We start from the raw sequence: 14,413 nt of genomic DNA, 5'->3' as shown, positions 1-14,413 counted from the left end.
CAATAACAAACATGGCGGAACGTAATCAAACCACATCGCGAAATTGAAATTTTCTCTCTTATATCTTGCTTATTGTACTCTATAGTCCGCACCCCTCCTGTCAGGGTCAATTTTTGAGAATAAAACCACGGACTATACAAGCCTTTTAACGGTAATACACAAATCAATAATCTTAATTCATAAATGTGGAGTACTGCCACAATCAAATACTGTAAATTTAGAAATTTTTGAGTGCATTTATCATTGTGATTATTGAACAATGGACACAGATGCCAAATTCCTTATTGCAATTTCAAGAAATGTGCATTCAAAATAATGCTACCAGCATTTCATCTGTGAATTTTAAATTTGCGAAAATTATCATGTTGCAATTTATGCAATAATAAAAACATTACAAAAATTTCTGAATTGACAGTATACTGTAAACAGTTGTTCCTATGGTACAACTTTGACCGTTGACCTTTACAAGCAATATTTTTTTCTTACCTCCATGACTGGGGACATGTGTCTTCACATGCTGACACAATTATTCTTGTATCCACTGGCAATGGATCTTTTAACCATTTTAAATGCACCTCTGCTTGCTTAAAATACAAATAAGGTAAACATAAGTTAATGTAATTACTAAATACTTATTACTTTGTATAACCCTTCCACATTCAGTTAAATAAGTTATCTATCACAACCCATGCATCACACTATAATAGATTGATTGATTGGTGTTTAATGCCACTTTCAGCACTAATGTGCTTTTTCATGGCGGTCAGTTTTTATTGGTGGAAGCCCCAGTGCCTGTAGAGAATCACCAACCTTTAGTAGGAAAACTGACAATCATAGTCATTTAAGATTGAAGTTGAGAGTACCTGCCATGTGCAGGATTCTAACTCACAACCTCTTTGTTGACAGGCTGGTGATACAGTATTTCGACTACTTAGACCACTTGGCCACAGAGGCCCCACACCATAATAGTGTCTATAGTAAACTTATACAGCAAATTTGTATGTTGACCTCTGACAATCTTTTTGAATTCTTTCTGTCATTGGGTTTCTGCCTAATTGACAAAACACCACAGCATAGTTTAAAGATGTAGTTTTGTATTGAGTAGCAATGATTCAGTGTTCATAAAATGTGTGCAGATATTGAAACAAAAACAGAAATTGCAAGCAATATGTTAGAGTTATCTCCCATTAGGTATTTTCACTTAGTTTTACGCAGATTATTATATTTCATATTTGGTTTTATTTTAATTTTACCCAAAAACTCTATCACATCACAAATGCTGTATTAATCATACAATCGACTTTTACCCTATTTGTTTTTTTTATTTCCTTAGAAACAGACAAGTGATGAGCATAAAGGAGATGAGAAATATAACTGCTTACCTGGAAACGATCAATAGAATCCAGAACAACAATGGCTCCACCTGGTGTCCTTGATGATATCCTCTCTAACCACCGAGGAAACTCCTCTACTATTCTGACAGGATCAGAAGTCAATTGTGGAGGTGAATTCAACTGTTGCATCAACTTGATTGAGAAGAAAAAATACACAGAAATAAAAACTTCATTGAACATAAAAATGTACAGAAACAATATATATAAATATAAATACTTTATAATTTAAGATGCAAAGTCTGAAAAGAAGTGCAAAAAAGCAAGTGTTAAAGGTACACATGGCTCAAATGAATTATTTTCACTTGTCAAATGACTGGAGTAGGCACAAAGTGTGTAAAGCTTCTAGATGGTCCCGAATTCCCACCATGTGGAGTTGACATGCCATTTCTATTCATTCATCATCAGAATCGAAGATAAAATACTTAAAAATATCAGTTAAGCTTTGGAATTCAAAATCATTACAAAATTTTGCATTATACTTGAGTGATGGCTAACAGAGACAACAAAGAACACAAAATAGAGGACAAACAAATTACCTGAGCAGTAAGTCTTCTCATCATCATAATAGGATCAGCACTGACCGTGGACTCTCTACCAACAAAATGATACAATAGAAGACTGCTGGGTATTTTCTCCTGCTGTAACTGAATCCTACAAAATGGATAATTATAAAATTACCATGGTAACTAAACAAGATATCCTTTTCCTTGAAAAAATCCTCTTTGGCCTAAAAATTTTATGTTAAAATGTTGGTATACCAGTTATATGAACTAAGTTTCAAGTGTTTCAGCATTTATTGTAATGTTGGAAATTTTCACAAGGCATTTTTTTTTCACTAATTTTGTGAAAAGATAAAATAGCAAATATATTTCCTAAAGTAAATTTGAAAAGTCAGGAACAAGAAAACCTAATTAAAAACACTAAAGAAGTTTTTTTATTTTGAAATTGGAAAAGATTACACCTGCAAAAAATAAACTATTTTCCAGTACTCACCATTTGGCAAGAAGAAGAGATCTGCCACACCCTGGTGGGCCTAAAATCAACAATGGCGGTAATGGTCCTGCTGATAATACATGACCATTCAGTCTCTCATAATGCTGTAAAAAAATAAATACAATATTATAGTAGATGTCTTAGTTTTTGTGTATTTAGTTTTGGGTCTTATTGACATAGACCTAACATCTCTTTTTGTTCATTCATACAGAAACATTGAAATTTCAGTTAGAATTAAAGTTTGGAACCTAATATCAAAGTATTCATTATTTTCAAACATAAATGTACTGTTTTTGAATGTTTTCCATTGTCAATTGAGGATTTGATTAGTGACATAGTGGAAAATTAGTTGATGATCAAAAATTTACCTCAAGATGGCTTTAGTCTTAGATGCATGATTTTTTTTATTAGTTGTTATTGGCTTTGAACTAGCTGTCAGTAACTGTGAGTACTCTCAGATCTGTACTAAGTGTCTTTTTGTTGTTGGGATGTACAAGTACCCGTCCACATCCACTCTGTGTTTTTGTTAGATGTATTTCTATTTGTATCCATCTGATGAGTTAAGCCTTTTTCAACTGATTTTTATAATTTGTTCTTATGTTGTACTGTTACACCACTGTCCTAGGTTAGGGGAGGGTTGGGCACCCGCTAACATGTTCAACTCCGCCACATTCGTGTGTGCCTGTCCCAAGTCAGAAGCCTGTAATTCAGTGGTTGTCCTTTGTTGCTGTGTTACATATTTGATTTTCGTTCATTATTTTGTACATAAATTAGGTCGTTAGTTTTCTCGTTTGAATTGTTTTACATTTGTCATTTAGGGTTTTTTATAGCTGACTATGCTGTATGGGCTTTGCTCATTGTTGAAGGCTGTATGGTGACCTATAGTTGTTAATTTCTGTGTCATTTGGTCTCTTGTGGAGAGTTGTCTCATTGGCAATCATACCACATCTTCTTTTTTTATATTTAATGCTTTTTGTTTTTAGATTACTTTCGTATTTAATTTTTATCAATACAGTGAAACTTCTCAAAACCGGCCGCCCTTTGGACCATGGAAAACGGCCGGTTTTCAGGGGGTGGCCGGTTTGTTGAAAATTGAAATCATCAAGAGTTACTTCCCTTCAATATGTGTGTTTGAGTTAAATATAAAAATGTATTTTACTTTAATGAAAATATATGTTTTCCTCTGTGTATATTATATGCATCATTAAAATACATCTACAACTTCTATTTTACCTTATTTCATTTTTTAATTTTGCAGGAATAATGAATAAAATTTACCATACATCAATGGTATTTCTTTAATAGTTGAGGAAAATGTTCTATTAATTATTAAAATTGAAACCGACCGTGCGAGAGCTGCATAGCCAGTCAAGGTCGTTGAAAACTTCCATCATCATAACTAAAATTGTGTAATATGATTAAATTGTAACTTTGCAATAGCATGTGTAATTACTTTCACTTATCATCACATAATTAGCTTTGGTATTGAGATAAATTTGACAGGTGAACAGTAGTCAGTTGGCATGCAGGTGACCTGATTGATCGGATTATCTTTGTTTGCATAACAGTTATATGTACGGATCAGTGGGTGATTTAAGATGACAAGGCCGGTTTTATAAGGTTAAATTTAATTGATTTTGATTAACCAAATACAAAAATACCGGCCAGTATCCGGTTAAAAGGGGTTGCATGTTTTATAAGTTACATGACCATTTAATTGAATACAAATCGGCCAGGACTTTTTGATCTGGCTGGTATGAGGGGAGAACCGGTATTCAGAGGGACGGTTTAGAGAAGTCTCACTGTATATACATGTTTAAATAGATTCTACCACTGCATCAAGTGTGACACAATATTTCTCCACTTGAGACAGTTCAATTTTCAAATTTAAAACGTGGAATTGTTATACAATCTGTTTCTCTAATGAGATGATATGTAGAAAAGGAGGTGGAATCTGTTTCTCTAATGATTTTTAGACAATATGTAGTCAAACATAATCCTTTTCCAATGATCTGCACAAAGATGTTTTCTTTCTATGTGACATCATCAGACAGGATCACGTTTTTTCATGAAGTCATAATAGGAAATTCAGAGGAAAACAAGAAAATTGACTCATAATTGAGTTTTGACCAATGAAAAACTGAAAACTGAAAATTGATTAAAAATAATAATCAACAGGTCAGGAAAACGATAAATGGACTAAGATTTAGAGAAATATATATACCTTAACCATTTTATTTTTGCGGATACTGTATTTCGAGTTTGTCCCTTTAAAGTTAACTTCATGGCAATTAATTTTTACGCAATTTTCTAGTTTGCTCAATCTATTTACTTAACAGAAGACCCAAATTATTAATATTTGCGACAATTTATATTTGTATTATTTTCCTATTCACGTAAGTCGCGAAATAAGGTTGGTTTAAATTTATGCAAATACCCTTTCAAATCCTAATTCACAACTTGAGCTTTTGGCTAGGTTGATAGCTTCTAATTGTTCATTGTCACTATGTACATCCCAAACATGGCCGCCACATAACTGGTCAGGACCATCATCCTCATTTTCTTCCTCTTCTCCTTCTGCTCTTGATTCCAAGCCAATCTCCTGAAATAAATATCAAGTGTGGATACACAAAAATGTCTTTGTGAAATATGATTGATTAATGTCCCATGTGAAACATTTCATGAATATTAAGTACGAGAACATATTACACAAAATATATATATTTGATTGTTGTTTGAAAAACATCTAGAGGCAGACATTTCATTCATATTGAGCATGAGAAGAAAATTAAACAACAAATTTAATAATGAGGAAGATTCTGTAAAAATTGATCAATTACAATATGTAACGTATTAAGTAGGTGGTTAAGATGTGTAGATATTAAGATAGCATTGCCTCGTTGGCATGACCCTCTTATCTCAAAGTTGAGATGTGGAATTTTCCTGAACTAAGATTAGTATTGTTACAAATAAAAAGGTGAGGACACACAATTTTGTATCAACAAACAACATCTGCTCATGAAGGAACCACTTAAATGTTCTTCGAGACCAAAACTAAATTATTCTTCCCTAAAAATTCATTTTTTGTCAAATAAAGCATATTTTGTAAATGTGTTTTTTATCTGTTGTGTAGAAATTTTTTAGAAAATAAAATGTGTAGTAGTAATGTGTATTTTTTACATGTTTTTAGTGTCATGAGTAGAAAGTTTAGTCCTAAAAATTTCAATGTGTAATGTGTATTAGCAATATGAATTTGTTATACATTTTATCGTTTCTTCTGAATAAAATTTCAAAAGTTTAAAACAAAACAAAAATAGATTTTTAGTCACTGTTCAGCTGCAGTTTCTATATCCTCCATATCATGACTGATTATTGACAATTAACAAATCATAGAGATGCATTTGTTATTTATTTTTCACAATGATATATCTCCAAATACTTAAATGCTACTTACTGTGGAGAGAATTTTTTCTATCTCAGAGCTAGCTTGCTCCACACCTCGACTAGGACTTGTATACCCATCTATGATCTTAGCAGTCTTCTTCTCCCTTATCTTTGTTTTTAGGTCTTTAGCATCACTGTGACCTGATTTGATCCTGTAATAAGTAAATAACTAAGTAACTGTGACCTGATTTGGTCTTATTTTATTCAGATACCTAAGTCACATTGACCTGATTTGGTAATGTAATGAATAACTAAGTCACTGTAACCTGATATGGTCCTATAATATTTAAATAACTAAGTCAATTTAACCTCACTTGGTCCTATAATATTCAAATAACTAAGTCACTGTGAACTGATTTGGTCCTATTATATTCAAATACCTAAATCACATTGACCTGATTTGGTAATGTAATAAATAACTAGTTCACTGTAACCTGATTTGGACTTACAATATTTAAATAACTAAGTCACTTTAACCTGATTTGGTCCTATAATATTCAAATAACTAAGTCACTGTGACCTGATTTGGTCCTATTAGATTTAAATACCTAAGTCACTGTGACCTGATTTGGTCCTATAATATGTAAATAACTATGTCACCGTGAGCTTTCAGCATCGACATACATCTGTTCATTTTTCATCATGCAATCTTCATTTTACACAGAATTAATAAACAAATTGCTAGATATTGAAATAACAAAACCAACACTGTGTTAAGTCAAGCATTGCATAACAATTCTTTAATAATGGTGAGGGAAAATCTCTCCCAATTGACACAGAAGACACAAACTATATATCAAATAGGTACCTACTACATCATTCAATGACAAAAATGACAAAAGTTCAAAAAATGGGACACCTAAGAAAATTCAAAATAGAGAAAGTTAGATTTTTTAAGAAAAGCTGTGGAGTTAGAGATAACACAATCTTAATACCTGCTGTGTGTTTTGAACATAAGGAATGTTCGACAGAAAGAAGGATGGAGTCAAGCTGTTACCAGACCTTCTGGCAACATATGATAAAATTTCTTAACTCTACTTTATATCTACCTATATTTTTAGGAATAAAGTATTGATACATACCCTTTGACATCCCTAAAACAGAATATTGCTGACTTGGCTGTTGGATTGTCTAAATATCCTATCTTATACTCTAAACTTGTAAATCTGGAATATAAAAGATGAGAAATCATCATATTTTGTTCTCTTGATTAGTAAAATCAGGGGAAATCACATTTGTGAGATTTTCTTTAACTGAAACTTTTATCGTGGGTATATTAGTATTATGCTGAAAGCACAAAACCTGACCTCACATAAAAATGTTTTAAAATTTTTAAATTTTTTTCATATCATAATCTAGATATACTTTTATCTTCAATAACTGTACATTGTTGAAGACAGTTTTAACAAAGAATGTTATTTTAGCAACTAACTTTCACTTAAAAGTAAATTTATCAAAAAAAAATTTTTTTGCATATATAAAGTGTAAAAATTTGTATAAGTGAAGGAGCATTTAAGGCTGTTTTTGGCCAAAAAAAAATAAAAGTTTTTTTGACACCCATTTCAAATTTGCATATAATGTTTGGAAATGCATACAGTCAAGAAATATAAACGAATTACACAAGATTGTTGATGTTATGACATCACAATTATTTCATAGCATTCATCTTTCTCATGATGAAAACAAAGACAAAATTAATGCTGAATTTATGCAGTTTTCTATCCCTATTTTCATTGTGGACATCGTGCACAACCAGGAAACAACAAAATAATTTTAGAGGACTTTTTTTAAAGCTATCTGCATTATCCCACCAAATACTAAGTTGTTTCTGGTGTGGGCATGTACTTTTCCCAATACAAAATATACCCTAAAGTTGATGTAAATATGTAAAGCAAGGAATATCAAGACACAAAACAAAATATACAAATTTCGTCATGGTTTGTTGCTATGGTAACTTGTTAAATGTGAAATTTCTTTTTATTTTCTTAACATAATGTACTTAGGTATAGTTAGGACAAATTAAGTAACATATATGAAAACTATTTTCGTCAATTTATTGCCCCTACTCCTTTTGACCGAAAAAAATAGCCAATTCCAAAGTTTCAGATATTCATTTAACAAAAATGTGACAAGAATATAAATAGAGTGTAGACATGCTGTAAAAGTCTAGACTGCTTTACTGATCATGATTCAATTTAATTTTGAAAATCTTTAGATAAATGTTTTTCACATAAACTTAACATTACCAATGATCCATGACAATGAGGTCAAGATTTATGCTGCTGTTGGATTAGAATCCCTGTCCCCAAAATGTAACAAGTCAAAAAAAAACATACTGTTTCATTTAATTTGCAATAAACACTTATCCTTAGTAATTTTTGTAACTTACTTATCTGTTGAATCTCCTAAGAATGCCAAAAATATACAGGATTTTGATATCTGTTGTTTTCTGGAAATCTGTTGATGCCATAAGAACTGCAAGACAAATAAATACAAATCTAAGTAAGTAAATCTAAGATTCAAATCAAGGGGGCAAGTATTGTCTGCAAACAGTAGGCAAGCGGAAATGGCAATATCTACATAAGTTGTAATTCATTAGTGGCACGTGACATCTGTTCTAGTCTGCATCCATAAATAATAACATTGCATGTATGTTTCACTATGATACGTTATTTTGATTGGCTAACAGCAATCTCGCATCCTTCTGAAATTAACATTCCTTACATAATGAAATGTAACATTCATGATGACACGAGGTCCCACAATAAAGTGCACAGGTAAATTAAAGCAAAAGTTGATACAAATCGTGTTTTCATGATCCTTGCTATAAAATGTAGTTATAAGTATTGAATGCTTCTTTTTGTAATTTCATAGGGTTGTAAAAGCGTTGACCGTGCGCACATTTTTAGAATGAAGTGCTTCCGCGCTTCATACAAAATGTACTTCTGTCAACGCTTTTACACCCCAATAAAATTACAAAAGTAAGCATTCAATTCTTAAATGATGTAAAATGTATTGTTTTGAAATTCACATTCATCAAAAGTAACTTTAGTCATTGATAGTTAACAGGAGTTGTCTTTCATTTCTCTGTTAATATGAAATGTGAAGTTTTGCTTTGGAGCTATATGATTATATTATAATAACTTCTCTTGTGCAAAATAGCTCTTATCAAGTGCTTGATATGAACAAAAAAAATGTTTCTAAAGTTTAAGATATGCCATTATATGTGTCATCTACTGTGAAGTTTTTTTTCTAAAGTTTAAGATATAGATATAAGAAGATTTGGTAAGAGTGCCAATGAGACAACTCTCCATCCAAGTCAAAATTTATAAAAGTTAACCATTATAGGTCAAAGTACATCTTCAACACAGAGCCTTGGCTCACACGGAACAGCAAGCTATAAAGGGCCCCAAAAATTACTAGATACTGACGATGTGTCATCATAAGGCAGGTGTGTCATCACTAAACTTCTACCTTCTGTTTCACACATGGCTTGTAGACCCCTGGCCCTTAGACACAAGTCCTCATTAATCTGACTTACCTGTTGTGATACTGTTGATGTGTCATCATAAGGCAGGTGTGTCATCACTAAACTTCTACCTTCTGTTTCAAACATGGCTTGTAGACCCCTGGCCCCTAGACACAAGTCCTCATTAACCTGACTTACCTGTTGTGATACTGACGATGTATCATCATAAGGCAGGTGTGTCATCACTAAACTTCTACCTTCTGTTTCACAAATGACTTGTAGACCCCTGGCCCCTAGACACACGTCCTCATTAACCTGACTTACCTGTTGTGATACTGTTGATGTGTCATCATAAGGCAGGTGTGTCATCACTAAACTTCTGCCTTCTGTTTCACACATGACATGTAGACCCCTGGCCCCTAGACACAAGTCCTCATTAATCTGACTTACCTGTTGTGATACTGTTGATGTGTCATCATGAGGCAAGTGTGTCATCACTAAACTTCTACCTTCTGTTTCACACATGACATGTAGACCCCTGGCCCCTAGACACGTCCTCATTAATCTGACTTACCTGTTGTGATACTGATGATGTGTCATCATAAGGCAGGTGTGTCATCACTTAACTTCTACCTTCTGTTTCACACATGACATGTAGACCCCTGGCCCCTAGACACAAGTCCTCATTAATCTGACTTACCTGTTGTGATACTGTTGATATGTCATCATAAGGCAGGTGTGTCATCACTAAACTTCTACCTTCTGTTTCACACATGGCTTGCAGACCCCTGGCCCTAGACACAAGTCCTCATTAACCTGACTTACCTGTTGTGATACTGTTGATGTGTCATCATAAGGCAGGTGTGTCATCACTAAACCTCTGCCCTCTGTTTCACACATGACTTGCAGACCCCTGGCCCCTAGACACAAGTCCTCATTAACCTGACTTACCTGTAGTGATACTGTACATGTTGATGTGTCATCATAAGGCAGATATATGTGTCATCACTAAACTTCTGTCTTCTGTTTCACACATGACTTGTAGACCCCTGGCCCCTAGAAACAAGTCCTCATTAACCTGACTTACCTGTTGTGATACTGTTGATGTGTCATCATAAGGCAGGCGTGTCATCACTTAACTTCTGCTTTCTGTTTCACACATGGCTTGCAGACCCCTGGCCCCTAGACACAAGTCCTCATTAATCTGACTTACCTGTTGTGATACTGACGATGTGTCATCATAAGGCAGGTGTGTCATCACTAATTAACTTCTACCTTCTGTTTCACACATGGCTTGCAGACCCCTGGCCCCTAGACACAAGTCCTCATTAACCTGACTTACCTATTGTGATACTGTTGATGTGTCATCGTAAGGCAGGTGTGTCATCACTTAACTTATACCTTCTGTTTCACACATGGCTTGCAGTCCCCTGGCCCCTAGACACAAGTCCTCATTAACCTGACTTACCTGTTGTGATACTGTTGATGTGTCATCGTAAGGCAGATGTGTCATCACTAAACTTCTACCTTCTGTTTCACACATGGCTTGCAGACCCCTGACCCCTAGATACAAGTCCTCATTAACCTGACTTACTGTTGTGATACTGTTGATGTGTCATCGTAAGGCAGGTGTGTCGTCACTTAACTTCTGCCTTCTGTTTCACACATGGCTTGCAGACCCCTGGCCCCTAGACACAAGTCCTCATTAATCTGACTTACCTGTTGTGATACTGTTGATGTGTCATCATAAGGCAGGTGTGTCATCACTAAACTTCTACCTTCTGTTTCGCACATGGCTTGCAGACGTGGGTAATAATCCTAAAACAAAAACAGAAAATAACAGTTACTGTGGATTCATTTATTTTCGTGGGTACCAATTTTCGTGGATTAAGGAAAACTTACATATTCGTGGATATTTAATTTTGTGGTTTTTGACAATCTCTGCATACAAGCCTATAGTAAATTTGCCATTCGTTGAACATTTAATTTCGTGGTGAACCTATAACCACTAAATCCACGAAAATTGGTATCCAACGAATAATAATGAATCCACAGTAACTGTAACAGTGAGGTAGAGAAAATCACCAATACAGTAAAACCTATGTGTTCCAGGTTTTCTGTAAATTCAAGCCAAACATTGATGTCTATTCTTTTTTACCACAAACACTAAGACAAGTTTAATCCAAATTTGTATCAATTCTGCCCTCCCCTCCAAAAAAAAAAGATATTTCATTGATTATTGTTTATGGGAGGAAACTTTGCAGCCTCTTTTTCATTGACACTCTTTTGAACCCTGAAAATTATGTTTATTAATATTTGGATATGAGGTATTGCATCATTAAATTAGTTTATGGTACACATATGAATATCTAAGGTCACCAGCCAAAAGTTTTCTGTCTGAATTTAAAGTTACATTGGTCAGGATTTTAACCTGTGTATCTCTGAAGAACAAAATGGCCGAGTTCATTGTATGATGTGATGTTTATAGTAACTGATTAATAATTGGAGTTAATCAAAATCATCAATAAACTGTTGACACAGAGATATGTCTCGCCTGTCAGCATAAAATTCAGAAAAAGACAATCTGATGGACAGCAACATTGCTAATTAATTAAAAGTCGCTGGACCAACTAGCGGGTAGGGCCTCAAAATGGTTGACAAACTGAGATGTACAGACAGCAGTGTAACTTTATAGAAAATATTGTCTATTGTAAGTAGTTCCTATCAAACTAACTTAATCATAAAACTTAACATTGAAAATTGTTAATTGATTGAAAGCCATTGGACCATGACCTAGGGGGCAGAGCCTCGAAATAGTCATCAAACTGATAGTAAGCTTAAGGCAACTTTATAGAAAATATCATTGATCTATTGCAAGTAGTTCATATCATACTAACTTAAGCAGAAAAATTTATCATTCAAAATTGCTTATTAATTCAGTCATTGGACCAATGGCCTAAGGAACAGGGCCTCAAAATAGTAGTCAAACTTTCATCGCAGGCGAGACTAAAATGAGTAAAATAGTATAATACATAAGCTCTGGTAAGAAGATGGATTTATATTTATAAGACTTAGTGTGATTGCTGGTGTGTAGATAGAAAACTTACCTTGATTAGGATTTCAACTCTCCTTAGCACAGAACTCGGTGAATGTTTTAAGGGAGTAGTAAAATTAAGCGACATGAAGATTTTGAGATGAAGAACAGCAATAAAAGCGCTATTCCTCCTTTGCTTTTTGTGTTTTTTGCTGTGCATGTACTGATTTTGTGTCATGGATGGATACCTAATATCCTTTCTTTTCTATTAACATAGCAATCCTGGTTAATGGCCATGACTTTACCTTGATCAAGATTTCAACCTCTGTATGTGTGTCCCTGGGAGCAGAAATGTAGATTCTAAGCACAGGACTGAGTGAATGTTCTGGAACACTAGGTAAATTTTGTGACAAATTGGATAATACAGTACTCCAGTCCTCTGTAAATATACATATAAAATAAAGAGATGCGGTATAATTGCCAAAAGACAACTATCCAAAAAGTCTAAATGAAGCTGATTTAAGCAACTATGGGCTACGACTAAAGGCTAACATTTCTTATGTCAAAATGTTCAAGATACTTTGATGAAACTTGTTTTAACATTTATCTTTTCAAAATCTTTGTGAAGCCATATGATTACCTATAATTAACACAATTTTTCTTATCATTTCCACAGCAATATTCCACTTGCATCAACAATGCAATACAGTACAAATCTTGAACCCTTCACACAAGTGAGACAACTCTTGATATAAAAGCATGTAAAAAAGGGGGGTTGACACCTGTATCAGCATAAATCTCTGTCATTTCTACTATACATTAAACAAAGGGAGATAACTTTGCATTACCTTTATTGACATTGGTAAACATCCCTTCTGGTTCTACCATACTATGGACAAACTCTGGTAACCTTGGTGATGGTTGTTGTAGCTGCATTGTACTACTGAGGGAAGGTTCTCCATCCATATTGGGCCACCACTCACCAGGGTTATTGTTACCTGTGGGGAAAAAAGTTTTTCAACAAGCTCTGATTGTGCTGATTATTTTTATGTTATACTGTGAATTCATTTCTTATTTCATAATTACCAATTTTCTTGGATTGAGGAAAACTTGCATTTTCATGGATATTTGATTTCGTTGTTTTGCCAAAGTCTGCAAACATTTTTAACAAAAATTTGTTTAAATTCATGGTTAACTGAATACCAAGAATTCCACGAAAATTGGTTTCAACAAATAATAATGAATCCACTGTAGTATAGCGAGGTGTATGGTATGTTTCTGTCAATATTGTCTGCATATTTTCACAGCTTGTTATTTTCACAGTTTCAATGTTTAAACCTTTTGTATGATAGGGTTTAAATTAGTTCATCAGCAATAAATTTTCATTTTACATTAATAATATTACAATTGCTTTTTATAAACCATTCGGCCGGGGGATATTTTCGTGCAATTTATGTGATACAGCCCATAAATTAAGATATGATTCATATAAACTCATTGATTCTTAAAGTAAACTTATCCTCAGAGGATAATAATTTAACATGGTAGTAAGATCATTGAATATTGTTTTTATTTGTTTTCACATTGATTTTGTTTTTGATAAATTAAAACAAAACTAAATATAGGTTGCACTTTGTAAATACAGCTGTTTCACAAACCACGCCTCTTTTGGGGAGATATATAATATTAATAGATATTTTGTTTTGTTTACCTACTGGTTCCAGATATGATCTCTATGTTTCATCTCGTAGAGACATAACTTAGTACTGTTACCAGTATAAATACACATGAATAGCGGCCAAATTGAAATCTGTGGAAGACCCAAAGTGAAGGGAAGGGTAGTACAGAATTTTAATATAAGTTTAAACTCTTAGAAGTTCGGGGCATATAAATGTTGAAAATATGCTGCACAGCCCTATATTTTGACCTTTGAAAAAAATTATAGTTCATATGAGCTTTCCATTCTAGGATATAATTTTTTAAGAAACTTCCTAGTAAAAGTGGTACAGTTTTAGCCATAAAAGGAGTTCCTATGGGAAATTGCATTGTCTATATTTACAGAATTGCAACCTATACATT

At 33.6% G+C, this 14,413-nt stretch overlaps 1 protein-coding gene across 1 annotated transcript in view; it reads right to left on the bottom strand.

The window, feature by feature from the left end:
* The window catches only part of LOC127718411 (nephrocystin-3-like), a 49,651-nt gene that overhangs the window by 23,519 nt on the left and 11,719 nt on the right, over positions 1 to 14,413 (bottom strand). Inside the window, exons 5-15 of the mRNA XM_052224424.1 lie at positions 13,183 to 13,332; positions 12,640 to 12,773; positions 11,020 to 11,118; positions 8,221 to 8,306; positions 6,914 to 6,997; positions 5,842 to 5,983; positions 4,825 to 4,989; positions 2,388 to 2,491; positions 1,931 to 2,045; positions 1,383 to 1,526; positions 487 to 584 (exon numbers count right to left, since the gene is read on the bottom strand). Coding sequence (XP_052080384.1) covers positions 487 to 584; positions 1,383 to 1,526; positions 1,931 to 2,045; positions 2,388 to 2,491; positions 4,825 to 4,989; positions 5,842 to 5,983; positions 6,914 to 6,997; positions 8,221 to 8,306; positions 11,020 to 11,118; positions 12,640 to 12,773; positions 13,183 to 13,332 — 1,321 coding nt within the window. The remainder of the gene's footprint in view (positions 1 to 486; positions 585 to 1,382; positions 1,527 to 1,930; positions 2,046 to 2,387; positions 2,492 to 4,824; positions 4,990 to 5,841; positions 5,984 to 6,913; positions 6,998 to 8,220; positions 8,307 to 11,019; positions 11,119 to 12,639; positions 12,774 to 13,182; positions 13,333 to 14,413) is intronic.

This window comes from Mytilus californianus, unplaced genomic scaffold, assembly GCF_021869535.1.
Source record: "Mytilus californianus isolate M0D057914Y unplaced genomic scaffold, xbMytCali1.0.p SCAF_10, whole genome shotgun sequence".
NCBI lineage: Eukaryota > Metazoa > Mollusca > Bivalvia > Mytilida > Mytilidae > Mytilus > Mytilus californianus.
The sequence above is the reverse complement of the archived record's forward strand: the minus strand, read 5'-3'. Positions and strand labels throughout refer to the sequence as shown.